The following is a 15,355-nucleotide window of genomic DNA, read 5'->3' as shown; positions in this document are numbered from 1 at the left end:
AGACTGGCACTCCAATATAGGATACTGCCTTTGCAAGTGGCAGATTAACTCGCTGCACCAGCTCCCGATATTTTTTGGATCTGGCTCATGAAATGTATCAGAACAGTCCCTTCATCCCCATGAGGGGCTGGGGAGAGCTGTTTTTCACACTGCAATGGCACCGTTGAGTAGCTGGCACAGAAACCATGTGGAGTCTGATATTTAATTTGAAAATTTGTTTTATTTGGAAGGCAGAGAGACAAAATTTCTAACCACTGGTACATTCTCTTAATGCCCATAACCAGAGCATTTTGTAAACGTCCATTGAGCCATACACCTAGAAGTTATTTGCAATTCAAATGAAAAAGTAGCTTCTCTCCTAAAGTACCACTGTCCAGGCAGGTATCTGGCCTGGCAGTAAAGCCTCATCTCTGCCTGTTTGTACCCCACTGAGCATCAGGTTGGAGTCCTGCATCCATCCACTCCTGTGTCTAGCTTCCTGCTACTGTATAGGAAGACAGTGAGTGATGGCTCAAATACTTCCATCCCTGCCACCCATTTGGGATATATGGATAGAGTTTCCAGTTCCTCACATTTAGGGAGTAGGGCAGGAGATGGGAACTCTCTCAAAACACAAAGTTGGGAGTTTAAAACCACTGTCTTCTCTTAGTAAGATCTACGGTCCCGAGGCCAGCATCATGGCGTATTATGTTAAGCCCTTGCCTGTAATACCAGCATCCCTCCCATATGGGCACTGGTTCAGGTGCTAGCTGCTCCACTTTGGATCCAGCTCCCTGCTAGTGTGGTTGGAAAAGCAGTTGACAAGGGCCAAGTTCTTGGGCCTCTGCACCCACGTGGGTCAAGCTCCTAGCTTTGGCGTTGCAGCCATTTGGAGAATAAACCAGCAGATGGAAGATTTCTGTCTGTAATCTGCCTTTCAAATAAATCTTTAAAAAAAAAAGAAAAGAAAAAGAGGGCCCGGCGCAGTGGCCTAGCAGCTAAAGTCCTCGCCTTGAACGCGCCAGGATCCCATATGGGCGCCGGTTCTAATCCCGGCAGCTCTACTTCCCATCCAGCTCCCTGCTTGTGGCCTGGGAAAGCAGTTGCAGTTGAGGATGGCCCAAAGCCTTGGGACCCTGCACCCGTGTGGGAGACCCGGAAGAGGTTCCTGGTTCCCGGCTTCGGATCGGTGCGCATCGGCCCGTTGTGCTCACTTGGGGAGTGAATCATCGGACAGAAGATCTTCCTCTCTGTCTCTCCTCCTCTCTGCATATCTGACTTTGTAATAAAAAAATAAAATCTTTAAAAAAAAAGAAAAAGAAAAAGAAAAACGTTAAAGTGAGGTCCACAAACACTGTAACAGTCTCAATACTAATCCCCAGTACCTGGAACATTAAATATATATATATGAAGTGTTTAATTAAGCATTCAGAATACAAGAGATTGCTAAATCTTTACTCATTCCTATGACCATTTTTCTGAATAAGGGTATCTAAAATTTTTTGAAATAGTAACTGAAATAGGTCTGGCTATGCTGTAGCTCAAATATCGTTGACCAATGTTACAATTTCAAAACTGTTAGAATTATAGGCTTTGGCCTGGCCCGGCCCCAACCACTGCAGACATTCTGGAAATAAACCAGAGATGAAAAATCTCTCTCTTGCCTTAATTCTGCCTTTCAAATGATAAACAGTTTAACAGTGACATTATGGAAATGAAAACCAAAAGAAATATAAAATAATGGCTTCAGTTTAAAAATCGAGTGAAAATCAACTGTAAAGTTTTTGCTTAAATGAAAAATTATAGCTTACATAACTTACATCTAGCCAAAGTTACTGCATTTGAATGAGAAGTCAGCATAAATTACAAGACAAGCATGTGGACTTTAGGTCAGCTTGGGAAAGCTTTATTGGAAAACACAAAGCAAGTTAGATTTCCTTGGCCTTAAGATGACTGATTTGAAATTGTCTTGATAGGGATGTTCTACAGTCTTTATGTTCTATCTTCCCCGTTTTAAATCCTAAATAAATGAGATTGAAAATTCAGTAAATAACTATTCTCTTAGGAATGATTCTAGGTAAAGTGCTATAACAATCTTTTCTTTAAAAACATTAGTGATACAGTTCTATTTTAAACTGTCCCTTTTAAGCATACATTAGTATAATCAATTTTTACTGCTTTCTTGGTCTAAATGTTCTTCTACCATTCACACAGTACTTAGTATGGCTGTCTCATTTAATATTTTTTTGCATTTATGTTACACTACATATCTATATTCCTAGAATAGATCACTAAGTAGGCACTCATTTATGTTTATTTTAATGGGTGAAAAAGGCACCTACAATGCTAGAAGCAAGTTCTACCTGTGAACTGTGGCCTGCAAACAAATGGTTCCCAACAGTTAGAGCTGAACTGGTTCAAAGCCATGAGATTTTTCTAGGTCTCCCACATAGGTACATCTTCCACTACTTTCCCAGGCGCATTAGCAGGAAGCTGGATTCCAAATGGAACAGCCAGGACTCAAATCTGTGTCGCAGGAGGCAACCTTTATGCCACAGCACTCGTCCCTGCCTTTGATCTCTTGTTTCTAAGACTTTCACATCCGTAAGAATTGATGTTCTTAGTGAGAATAAAACCCAGAATTTTTCTGTTTTTTTTTTTCTCTTACTATTAAGTTTCTGAAGGTTTGTGATCAGTTTCCAGATGTACAACAATCTTTCTTCCTTTATCCCTGGCTACCAACTGCTGGCTATTTCCAATGGAACCAAATCATACTTTCTACTAGCTGACAGGAGTAAACAGTACAGATTTCATGTGACTCCCTGAGATTCTACTGCTTGGGAAACACACTTCAGTGTTTTCAGTAATTCTGCTTGTTGTAGTTGCTGTGACAAATTAGCAGGTGGTGGAATTTACAGAACAGAAATCACACTATAAATCCAATGTAGCATTCTGCTATTCATAGTGCTCAAGAGATAAGTTCCTCCACACATGTCCCCACCTCTAAATTATCAACAGTACATCCGTGTGTTGTGTATTTCACTAAAGTGAAACCTTCCTTACGGGAATACTCACCCCCTAAAGAATAAAAATGCATACAACCATTTACAATGTGTAGAATAAAAATGAGAAGTATTTACTCATCCAATTAAATAAAAAAGCATTACAGGAGTCCATGAAGTAACGGTTTGGCAACTAAATGCACCAGAACAGTTTAATACTAGTATGGAAGTACTATCTGACAACGAAGTAATAATTCTGAATTTACTATCAAAAAGAAACTTGTACCTTTTTGGGCTTTCAGTGTTTGTTCTTCAATTTGCCTCAGACGTTCCATTAGTTCCTCTTTCTCACGTTCTATTCTTTCTTTTTCTTTTTCTGCTATTTCTCTTTTCTTCTTTTCATTCTCTAACTGTGCCCTTAAAAGAAATTGCATTATTACAAATTAACTGAAATATTTATGTGAAACCAAAGTGCTAATTGTGAATTAACTAAAGAAAAACTGCACCATTCATTACATTTCTTTAGTTTAGAATACAGGAGTACAATAATGTAAATCTAAAATGTTATCTAAAAACTTAAGACAGCAAGTGACAATGCGCCAAAGGAAGAATATCATTATTAGAATTTTATCAACAAACTACATAGAATCTATTAAAAACTTTTTGAACATTGGGCCACTTCAATGGTTCAACTGGCTAACCTCTGCCCGCAAGTGCAGCATCCCATATGGACACCAATTTGTGTCCTGGATGCTCCACTTGCCATCCAGCTCCCTGTTTGTGGCCTGGGAAAGCAGTGAAAAAATAGGCCAAACCATTGGGACTCGTGTGGGATACCCCAAAAAAACTCCTGGCTTCAGAATGATTTGGCTCTAGACATTACAGCCATATGGGGAATGACTGAGCAAATGGAAGACATTTCTGTCTTCTCTATGAATCTGCCTTTCCAAAAGAAATAAACAAACTAATTAAAAATTAAAGAAAAGGGCCTAATGAGGTAGCCTAGTGGCTAAAGACCTCACCTTGCATGCACCGGGATCTCATTTGGGTGCCAGTTCATATCCTGGCGGCCCCACTTTCCATCCAGCTCCCTGCTTGTGGCCTGGGAAAGCAATTGAGGACGGCCCAAAGCCTTGGGAACCTGCACCTGCTTGGGAAACCCAGAAGAAACTCCTGGCTTTGGATCGGCACAGCTCCAGCTGCTGCGGCCACTTGAGAAGTGAATCAGCGGATGGAAGATCTTCCTCTCTCTCTGTCTCTCCTCTCTGTATATCTCATTTCCCAATAAAAATAAATCTTTTTAAAAATTGAATAGAAAGCTAATCATAACAGCCAAAAACAAAAAACCCACTCAGGTATTCATATACCAGTGTACTGAATCTCAATGTACTTATTATAGGACTATAACTGCTGATTATTTTTAAGAGGAATTTGAAAGAGTGTCTACAAACAGCAGTAAAGTCTTTGTCAAGTATATTCCTCATATACAAAGCATATTCTTTAGGCAGACTTGAGTGGAAAAAAGCAATCTAAATTCTTGCCATTTACATACAGAACAAACTTATAGAAACTGTATGTTGGTCCTGTAACAATAACTATACAGCCGATATGCCTTAAATACATTCTTTACATTAGCACAGCCTTCCACTATGTCCTGAAGCCCACAAAGTCCCTTAAAGTAAAAGCATAAATCATACCAGTTTAACTTCTCTGGTAGTGCCCATTTACATCTAGATTACAAGGTGACATGTTTATTTTTCAACATTCCATTAGAGCGACACTAGGGTCTAATGCTAAAATAATCAAAAGCACTTGGAGGGGATGAATGCTTAGTCATGTAGCTTTATCTGCAAACACCTACCCATACCCTAGGTTAGACTCAATAATGGGAGCATAAAAATAAACTTCAGACATTGTATTTCTACCTAGTAAGTTTAAATCAATATTCAGACCACTTCCACTTCAGTGTGAATAATTTTTGCTGTTTAATAAACTAATTATAATTTCATTTCTGGCACTCAATTGATTACGCTTTAATATTCAACAATAACAACAACAACAAAATCACTGGAGGGTTTAGCTGCTACTTCAAACCCCAGCATCCCACAAAGCTACCAGTTCAAGTCATGGCTGTTGCACTTCTACTCCCTTGTAATAAGGCTGGGAAACCAGCAGAAGACAGCCTAAGTGTTTGGGCCCCTGCCACCATGTCAGAAAGCAAGGCAGAGTTCCAGAGTTCAGCCCCAGGCACTGTTACCAACTGGAGAGCAAACCACTGCATGGGGAATCCCTTTTTCTCTTTGTATGCTTCACATATAATATAAAATTTTTAAATTTTTTAAAAAGAGGGTAATGTCAATATCATGAGCAAGCAGAAAAATTGAGATATAGTGATGAACACAAGGTAAATGAATTGCAGAAAAACTACATGTTTATGTAACTGATAATAAAAGACCTTAACAAACTTTTGCTTGTGAGAGAGGTAATTAAAAGGCTCTGATGGGTAGGAATACATAAAAACTGAAGCACATTAAATAAAATATCTTAAATGTCTAAGACTAGAACTACAAAATAATCTAGTCAAATGAGAGTTTAACACAACAGAGCCCTAAGTAATAATCCCAATTAATATCTTTAATGGCGAGAACAGAAATTACAAGTTTCACACTCATCTAAAAACCATTTTGTTATTCATTTAACTTCTCTTAGGCAGACAATTTAACATTACAGAATAATAAAATTAATTTTTAAAAAAGTAAAAGTGTTTGAATTACACAGGACATAAAAATCATCGAATACAAATACTAAGATTATAATACAAAATGCTATCTAGGGACCAGTGTAGTAGCTCACGAGGTTAATCCTCTGCCTGCAAGCACCGGCATGCCACACGAGTGCCAGTTGGTGTCCTGGTTGCTCCACTTGCCATCAAGCTCTCTACTTACGGCCTGGGAAAGCAGGGGAGGATGCTTTGGGACCTTGGGACCCTGCACCCAAAAGGGAGACCCAAAAGAAACTCTTGGATCCTGGCTTTGGATTGGCTTGGCTTCAGCCATTACAACCATTTGGGGAGTCATTTAATGGATGAAAGATTTCTTTCTCTATATAAATCTGCCTGTCAAATAATAAATATTTTAAAAATGCCATCTAACAGAGAATTTTTCTAAATTTTTAGACATAAATCTTCTTTCATTCACAATGTTTAAAAAACTACACAGGGGATGGCAGTGTGGGACAGCAAGTAAAGCCACCACCTGCAGTGCTGACATCCCATATGGGCACCAGTTCAATACCCAGCTGCTCCACTTCCAATCCAACTCCCTGGCAAGGCGCCTGGCAAAAGCAGCAAGAGATGGCTCAAGTGCTTGAGCCCTTGCACCCACGTGGGAGACCCACGCGAAGTTCCTGGCTTCAGGCTGGCCATTGTGGATATTTGTGCAGTGAACCAGTGGATGGAAGATCTATTCCCCCTTTCTGTAACTCTTTCAAATAAATAATCTTGAAAAAAAGGAAACACATTTACAGCATCTCAAAACTAGTCTCGAAAACTTTTAAAAATAAAGCTTGTGGGCCTGGTGAGGTAGCCTAGCGGCTAAAGTCCTCCCTTGTACACACTGGCATACCATATGATTCTAATCCCAGCAGCCCCACTTCTCATCCAGCTCCCTGCTTGTAGCCTGTGAAAGCAGTTAAGGACAACCCAAAGCCTTGGGACCCTGCACCCGCGTGGGAGACCCAGGGGAGGATCTGGGCTCCTGGCTTTGGATCGGCGCTGCTCCAGCCATTGGACCCACTTGGAGAATGACTCATTGGATGGAAGATCTTCCTCTGCCTCTCCTTCTTTCTACATCTGACTTTCCAATAAAAATAAGAAATCTTTAAAACATTCCACCCAAGATTCTCAATTTAATATTCTTAACAATCTCTCTCTCAAGTCTAAGAGGATCACAGTTAAAATCACGACTGTATCCGGTAAGTATTAGTACTCCACTCTGCACAGCGTCTTCAGGCAAGCTCCACAATGGCACTGACAATGTTCCCAAGTTCAACATTCAGCACATTCTTACCCTGGAATATTACTGGAACCCAAAATCCCCAAGGAAATGTCAAACTATAATATCAAAACTTTACTGATTAGTGAAAAGCAAGCACACTACAAGGGTTATGCATTAAATCATGAAAAGCTATGTTTTCAGAAGTGTTGGCCAAGTACTTTGAAAATCACACATACTCATTTTAATAAAGGACAGTTACTATTTTGTCATACAAAGAAATCAGGCAAAGTGTGCATTTTAAGAGAATCAGGAAGTGGACTTCATGTGTTGGCCACTGTGTACAGGCAGATTCCGTACCTTTCCAGCTGCTTCTGGTGTTTCTCCTCTCTGGCCTGAGCCTTCATCTGCTGCACTTCAATCGTGTCGGGCTTCCGTCTGCGCATATACAGCTCATGGTTTCCCATACATAAGGCCAAAATCCGCTTATTGATTCTCAAACGAGGTGCATAAAAAACAAAATCCTGAAATAAAACAGTAACAAATTAAAAACCCTCCTCAAGGGAATATTCTGTACTAAATGTCACTATGAGGTATAAATTCTAATGTCAGATCACAGGTAACTAGAGGTAGTTAACTATTTCTTCACCTTTACATGCACCACCAATTTTGTAGAGTCTAATTCTTAACTTTCAATACAATCGAATGTTCTTTACTATGTTTCTCACACCCTGGAAGAATTACCTCTTTAACTGTATTCTGCCATTAATGTAAAAACTGCTCCACTGTTCATGATGCCAAGTATTCAGCCAAAAAACATTTTTCTCGTGTTTCCTTTTTTTCTAAGACAATAAGTCATATTTTGTATTCTCAACACTAGACCTTTAAAAATCTATCTTAAAAAGATTTTTCAAGTTCAAGGCTTCAAGTTACAAATAAAAAAAGCTCAGAGAGCAGAACACTACATATAGATGACTAAAGACTATGCTCCTCAATGCAGTGGAATATTAACAGTACCATTCAAGTATGTACAGTTAAAGAGGTAATAGACATAAAGCACATGCTTGTTTATTATTTATTTTTACTTACAGGTGCCTTTTTGTCAATTGGCTTTATAACAAATTTTTTGTCATTAAATGAAATATTTCTGATTTCACTCCAGGGAAAACCAATTTTAGGTGTTAACCTTAAAAAGAGAAAGAGAGAGAAAATATCTCTTTAATTATTAAAGGCAGGAACAATAGAAAAAAAAATTTAGCTTTCTGGGGCGATTTGGCTGAATGGCAATTTAAGAGTTCAAATTTCAAAACGCAGTATTTAACATGGTTGACAGTATCCTTCCGGGGAGAAATTGGATAACTGTACTACAGAAAATAACTGCCCAAGTTTTCATTACTATGCTATGAGCCAAAAAGCGTTAAAGTGCCTTGCTGAAATTACCTAATATAAACTATCTGGTTAAAGAGTATGCTACTAATTTCTTGGAGGTTTGCACTAGCTACTTTCACTTTTCACTTGGTTTAAATTAAATCTACTACAACTATCAGTTTAAATATGTTTAAGAAGGACGTGGCAGGGGGAGGGAAGGCTTTTACAAAAGCTTCTCTGTATGTTGAGATATAACCAAACATTTAAAAAATCCCTCTTTAAAACTGATGTTTTGGTATCTGTACACATACTAAAAACACTGAATTTTCAGTAAATTAAAAATTTTTAAAGGACCAATTTGAAAGTGTGAATTCTATCTCAAAACTTTGAATACACAATAGAACTAGAATTCAATATCCAGGAGTACATAGCAGTTGCCTCCCATTTTACTAGCCACATACAAAGCTAAAGGTAATCAGATGTGAGTGATCTTCTCTTCCATGTATTTTACTATTTTAGATTTTCCATCAATTGCTTCTCAGCCTTTTGGCTAAGATCAAGTGCAGATTTTCCATCAAATAGAGAACTGTTGCAACCAAGGTTATACAAATTAATCTGGCACTTGCCCACCTGCCTGAAGAGGGTCAGCTATAGTACCAGCTACTGGACTACCCATCCAGCTACCTGCTGGTGAACCTGAGACTCAGGCCCTGCCAACTAGGCAGGAAACACAGGATCTTGGAATTCTAGGATACTGGCTAAACCCTGGCCTAGCCTGGGATCACTGAAGCCCAGCGGACAAAAGGTCTCTATCTCTCTTGCTCACTTTGCTTTTGAAATAAGTAAGCTTTTTTAAGTGAATCATTACTTCAACAACAAAAAGCAAGAGATTTCAAGTTAACACATATGCTACCTATGCTGGACAAAAGAAATATTCTCGTGACACAGCAGAAATTTCTGTTTATAATCCTTTTTTTCTTTTGAAGATACTGTTTTTTTGGAAAGGCAGATATAAAGGAAGGAGAGACTAAGATCTTCTGTCTGCTGGTTCATCCCCAAGCAAGAGTTAGGAGCTTCTGGGTCTCCCACACAGGTGGAGGCTCCCAAGGCTTTGGGCTATCTCTACTGCTTTCGCAGTCCACAAGCAGGGAACTGGAAGGGAAGTTCAGCAGCTGGGAAATGAACCAGCACCCATATGGGATCCCAGTATATGCAAGGCGAGGACTTAGCCACTACACTATGACACTGGGCCCCATATGCCTTTTAGTTCTTAAGCAGGCAAGGTACTATAGCACTTTTTTTTACATAAACCACTCTTTTATATTCAATATCTGTGTGCTGTACTGCCCTCTAATGACCACTAAGATAAGTCCAGTAAGGTGCTTAAACAGGATGCTGCAGGAACACAAGTGATACTCTCTACTATAAAGCTTCACATAACTTCTCCCAACAATCTTGGAAGGCAAGCCTGGAAATTATTATAATGATTTTGGACAGAAAATGTTCTAGTACATAACAAAAGCTCATAGTAATTTTTGCTTTTCGAAAATTTCAGGGTCCAGCGCCATGGCCTAGCAGCCAAAGTCCTCGCCTTGAACACGCCAGGATCCCATATGGGCACTGGTTCTAGTCCTGGCAGCTTCACTTCCCATCCAGCTCCCTGCTTGTGGCCTGGGAAAGCAGTCGAGGATGGCCCAAAGTCTTGGGACCCTGCACCCGTGTGGGAGACCTGGAGAAAGTTCCTGGCTCCTGATTGGCACAGCACCAGCCATTGCACTCTCCTGGAGAGTGAATCATAGGATGGAAGATCTTCCTCTCTGTGTATCTGACTTTGTAATAAAAATAAATAAATCTCAAAAATTTTTGAATAATATTCTACCTAGCTTTGTAATACAAACTTGACTGCAGCAAAATGTTCTTTTATTTTTGAAATGTGTATCTTATTAAAAAAAATTCTGAAGTTGGCTTAGAATAAAGAATAATTACATAGGAGAAGGCAATACTACCATAGATTTGGATGTTTATGTGGCATGATAAATAAATTAAAAGACGTCTTACATATTATCCCTGATAAGTGCTTTAAGAATCTGATTAAGGAGGCCTGGCATGGTAGCCTAGTGGCTAAAGTCCTCACCTTGCACGTGCCAGGATCCCACATGGGTGCCAGTTCTGGCAGCACCACTTCCCATCCAGCTCCCTGGCTTGTGGCCTGGGAAAACAGTTGAGGACAGCCCAAAGCCTTGGAACCCTGTACCCATGTGGGAGACTCAGAAGAGGCTCCTGGCTCCTGGCTTTGGACTGGCTCAGTTCTGGCCATTGCGGCTATTTAGGGAGTGAATAATTTGGGGACAGAAGATCTTCCTCTCTGTCTCCCCCTCTCTCTATATCTGACTTTCCAATAAAAATAAATCTTTTTCAAAAAGTCTCATTAAGTTATTCTATATGTATGTATGTATGTATCTGCATATCAATTATGTTCAAAGCATATGGGTACAATATTGATCAATCATGTAATAAATATCTGATCAATTAAAACTATATTGTTCACTATGCATAATATAGTTGTTCTATTTTACCGATGTTCAAAAATATTCAAAGCAACTCCAACATATAGGATGCTTACAAAAAATGTCTTCTAAATACAATAAACAGGGCCTGGCAGCGTGGCCTATCAGCTAAAGTCCTCGCTTTGAATGCGCCAGGATCCCATATGGGCGCCAGTTCTAATCCCAGCAGCTCCACTTCCCATCCAGCTCCCTGCTTGTGGCCTGGGAAAGCAGTAGAGGACGGCCCAAAGTCTTGGGACTCTGCACCCATGTGTGAGACATGGAAGAAGTTCCTGGATGCTGGCTTCATATCAACATAGCACCGGCTGTTGCGGTCGCTTGGGGAGTGACTCATCGGACAGAAGATCTTTCTGTCTCTCCTCCTCTCTGTATATCTGACTTTCCAATAAAAATAAAATAAATCGTTAAAATATTTGCCAGTTTGTTATGATAATATTTTTGATTAGATAGGTATTACAAGATGAACTAATCTTCCATTTAGGGATATAAAATATATTGTCTTGATGTATTATCATTTTGTTTTGCCAGGCAAGACTTAACAACATTTTGTCAAGAATCTATTTATGTGTTAAGCTGCTTCATAATTTTACTTTGTATGTTGCTTCTATCATTTTTGGTATTTGAGGTATAATAATAAAATATGTTAAATAAATAAATAAATAAATAAATACAATAAACATACATGTACTAACTTCATGCTCCCATCATTCCAAGTTTCTTACAGACCTTAATTTCAACTCATTTATTCTTTATTTTAACAAGGACATAATGATTCTTGGCTGACAGTTGGAACAGTTACTAGAGACTCCTTACAAGAAATCAAGTCGCTAGAGTGAATTTAAATTATGTGCGTGCAAGCACTACTGAGTAGAGAGCGGAGGAGGTTACGGGGATAGAACAAGGGCCTGATCGTCTTCTTATAACTATACCTATGGAACACATAAAATCTACTCTCTATATCACTAAAAAATTTGAAAGTAGCAAAAGAAGAATAGAAATTACATCACCTAATATTAATTCTAAAAAACTTTTAAATGAGTTTGAGTCTGAATTTATATAACTAGATCTTTTTTCAAAGAACAGCAGTGTTGTATGATTACTTCTGTAAGTTCTTTGTTGAAAACATACAATTGATATATTCAAATTTTTATAAATACACATCAAGTAAAAGCAAATCATTTGATAAATTCACAGAGAAGTAAAACAAAGTGCAAAGTGCTGAAAATAGTACCTTCAAGTCCATGTGGCCATTAACCAATCTCCTAAAACGTCAAGGTGATCGAGAAGAGTTTTCACAAGCAGGACACAAGATGCTAGTCATTTAAGACCACAGCAATAATCACTAGTTCACTATGCATCTCATTTACTTACTTGTCATCATGCTCATAAATATTCAGACCCAGAGCATCAACACCTAGCCAGAGTTCGGTTCCCTTTTTATTTTTTATTTCAAAATAATTTACTCCATACATTTCCAGATCTTGTGCAATCTTCAGGTATTCCATCATAGAATCTTCCCTGTTGAAAAAAATCTAAGTGTAATATGTAGGTGCATCGCCCCAAATCAAACAAAATTCCAAAAAAACACCTTGGATTAAAATTTAGTGCTTCTCAAGGAAAACTGGAAGCATTTCTACCACCCACCTTCCCCCATACACAATCCTCCCCACCCCATCAGTGGTCCTCATGGGCATGCATCCTTGTCATCTATGGAAACATCAAAAATAAAATATAATTTAGTGCTTCATATTTATGCATACAAAATAGACACCGAAAATAACCACCCAGATACCTTAGCATTCCTCGATGTTCTTCATGCCAGTTCTGTATTCTTTCCTCCCACTGTTCTTTTGTCAGTTTGTGTTGTTCCAAAACCCTACAAGGAAAAAAAATTATATCAAAATCAGTATACTTAAAAAAAACAGAATTCCTTAAGTGACTTGACTGTTGTGTTTGTGACACAAAATCCATGTGATGAAATTGTTATGCATTCTTCAGACATGCGGATTCAATCAATGTCATTATGATACAGTACCATGGTCATACAAGACTTTACCACAAAGGAGAGCTAGGACAACGATACTTAGGAGGATTAATTATTTTTCACAACTGCATGTGAATATATAATTACCTCAAAACACAGTAATCTTATTTAAAACACAAACTTTAAAAATAAGTTATGATAGTTTATACAAATTCTAATGTTTCAAGTGACAAAACTTCCACAAAAAATGATTTTTCACTATTAATTGAAAAATTAAGACTAAAAACCACCATTCTAGAGTTTTTTTTAAAAGATTTTATTTTTCTTGAAAAGGTAGATTTACAAAGTAGGAGAGACAGAGATATCTTCTGTCTGCTAATTCACTCCCTAAGTGGCCTCAATGGCTGTAGCTGAGCCAATCCAAAGCCAGGAGCCTGGAGCTTCTTCTGGGTCTCCCAAGCATGTGCAAGGTCCCAAAGCTTTAGACCATCCTCAACTGCTTTCCCAGGTCACAAACAGGGAGCTGCATGGGAAGCAGAGCAGCCAGGACAGGAACCAGTGCCCACAGGACATCTTGGCATGTTCAAAGTGACAATTTAGTCAATAAGCCATCATGTCTCACAACAGAGTTACTAATTCTTACAATATTCTATGTAATTTACTTTTGCTAATTACATTTTTATGAAGGCAATACTTCTAGTATTAGTGAACACCCAGCAGCCTATAAGTTGTCTATCCTAATGTTCCTTGCTTTAACATAAACAAATGTAAATAAACATTTTAAGATTTATTTTTATTGGAAAGGCAGATTTACAGAAAGATCTTCCATCCACTAGTTCATTCTTCAAGTGGCCACAACAGCTGGACCTGAGCCAATCCAAAGCCAAGAACCAGGCGCTTCCTTCCTAGTCTCCCACACAGGTGCAGAGTCCCAAGGCTTTGAGCTAACCTTGACTACGGTCCCAGGACACAAGCAGGGAGTTGGTTGGGAAGTGGAACAGCAAGGACACAAACAGTGCCCATAAGGGATTCCAGTACATGCAAGTGAGGATTTAGCCACTAAGCTATGGCGCTGGGCCCATACGCATGTTTTCTACTGTTTGACACCAAATCGGCCAGACCAACTTACTTAGAATAACCATCATGCATAGATTGATTTTTATCTTCTTTGGGTCATATAATTAACTACCCACCTTTCTTCACTGGCTACTTCCCAGACCTTATCTTACTGACAGCAATATCTGCAGTTTTACTGTGGGAGCTGGCATTGCAGCAGAGTGACTGTTAAAGAGTCCCAGGATACTCTACTGATCCAACTTTCTGCTCAGGCACCTTGGAAGGCAGCAAAAGATGCTCCAAGTAACTGCCACAGTGTCAAACACCAGGACGGAGCTCTTGGCTCCTGGCTTCTCCAGCTGGAGCAGCACTTGGTGCTGCACTCCTCTGGGGAGTCAACAAGCTGAAGATGGTTCTGTCTCTCCTTCCCTGCCACTCTGTCCTTTAAAAAGCCTTCAAAAAACATTGTCTTACTATGCAAAAAACTGAATAAAACTCAGATTTCCTGAGAATAAAGGAATATTAGAAGAAGAATCTTCTGTTTGAATGGTTTAGCTTTCTTGGATCTCAGACAAAACATTATATTCTTATGATAGCATCGCTCCTTTATGCAGGCTCTTTCTAACTCTTGCTTTTGGGGAGAAAAATCTTGTCTTCCTCATGAGAACAGCCAGGGTTCCACCCTTTTCTGCCTGTATATCCTCTTACTGTATGATGCAGGGGCTCATCATGAGTCATGAAGTCAGCACCCCCCTCCCCCAGGAATAACCTAATGTAGCCAACTGCTCACCTGTACATGGCCATGGCTAGCAGTGAGGAGACACTGAATAATCTACAGTGAATAAAATGATTAAAACAAGCAATTACTCCACTACCATCCTGTGAAGAATGAATCTAGAACCTTTCCCTTTTTTGGAGTCAAACAATTTTTAAGGACAGTATAGGCTGTCCACTAACCTTAATTCCTGTAGCTGAAATCAACCACACACCGCCTTCAAGCTTCAACACTGTGGAATTGCTTCACTACCAATCTCCTTATCCCAACACACTAAATTTAGTTGTCCTATACTCAACCTATTTGTATTGTCAGTGCTGATCATTCACATACTGAAGGCATTATCTTCCCTTATTTTCCAAAGATGTAATATTTATCTAGTATTATTCCTGAATTGTTCTACTTTCCCCCTGCAGTACAGTCTTCAAAGGCTGCCTCCTCTGCACTTGTAAGTAGAGGGTCAGGGGCCACGGTTGTGGCATGGGGGTTAGATTGCCACCTGCAACAGTGGCATCCATCGCAGCCCCCACTTGGGGTTCTGGTTGCCCTGCTTCTGATTGCTGTGCCTGTGAATGCGCTCCAGAAGGCAGAGGATGGCCCACGTGCCTGGGTCCCTGGATGGCGCTCTGGGC

The 15,355-nt window shown here is 39.3% G+C and overlaps 1 protein-coding gene across 2 annotated transcripts in view; it reads right to left on the bottom strand.

The window, feature by feature from the left end:
* The window catches only part of RDX (radixin), a 65,912-nt gene that overhangs the window by 9,201 nt on the left and 41,356 nt on the right, over window positions 1–15,355 (bottom strand). The window contains exons 6-11 of one of the 2 annotated variants that reach the window (XM_058663944.1): window positions 12,701–12,784; window positions 12,280–12,426; window positions 8,063–8,159; window positions 7,334–7,497; window positions 3,268–3,398; window positions 1,859–1,999 (exon numbers count right to left, since the gene is read on the bottom strand). In XM_058663944.1, coding sequence (XP_058519927.1) covers window positions 1,908–1,999; window positions 3,268–3,398; window positions 7,334–7,497; window positions 8,063–8,159; window positions 12,280–12,426; window positions 12,701–12,784 — 715 coding nt within the window. In that variant the 3' untranslated portion in view covers window positions 1,859–1,907. Of the gene's footprint in view, window positions 1–1,858; window positions 2,000–3,267; window positions 3,399–7,333; window positions 7,498–8,062; window positions 8,160–12,279; window positions 12,427–12,700; window positions 12,785–15,355 lie in introns of those variants that run through there. The other variant, XM_004585041.3, reaches the window with a different exon arrangement.

Source organism: Ochotona princeps, chromosome 4 (genome assembly GCF_030435755.1).
Source record: "Ochotona princeps isolate mOchPri1 chromosome 4, mOchPri1.hap1, whole genome shotgun sequence".
NCBI lineage: Eukaryota > Metazoa > Chordata > Mammalia > Lagomorpha > Ochotonidae > Ochotona > Ochotona princeps.
Note: the sequence above shows the minus strand (reverse complement) of the source record. Positions and strands in the feature narration are given on the sequence as shown.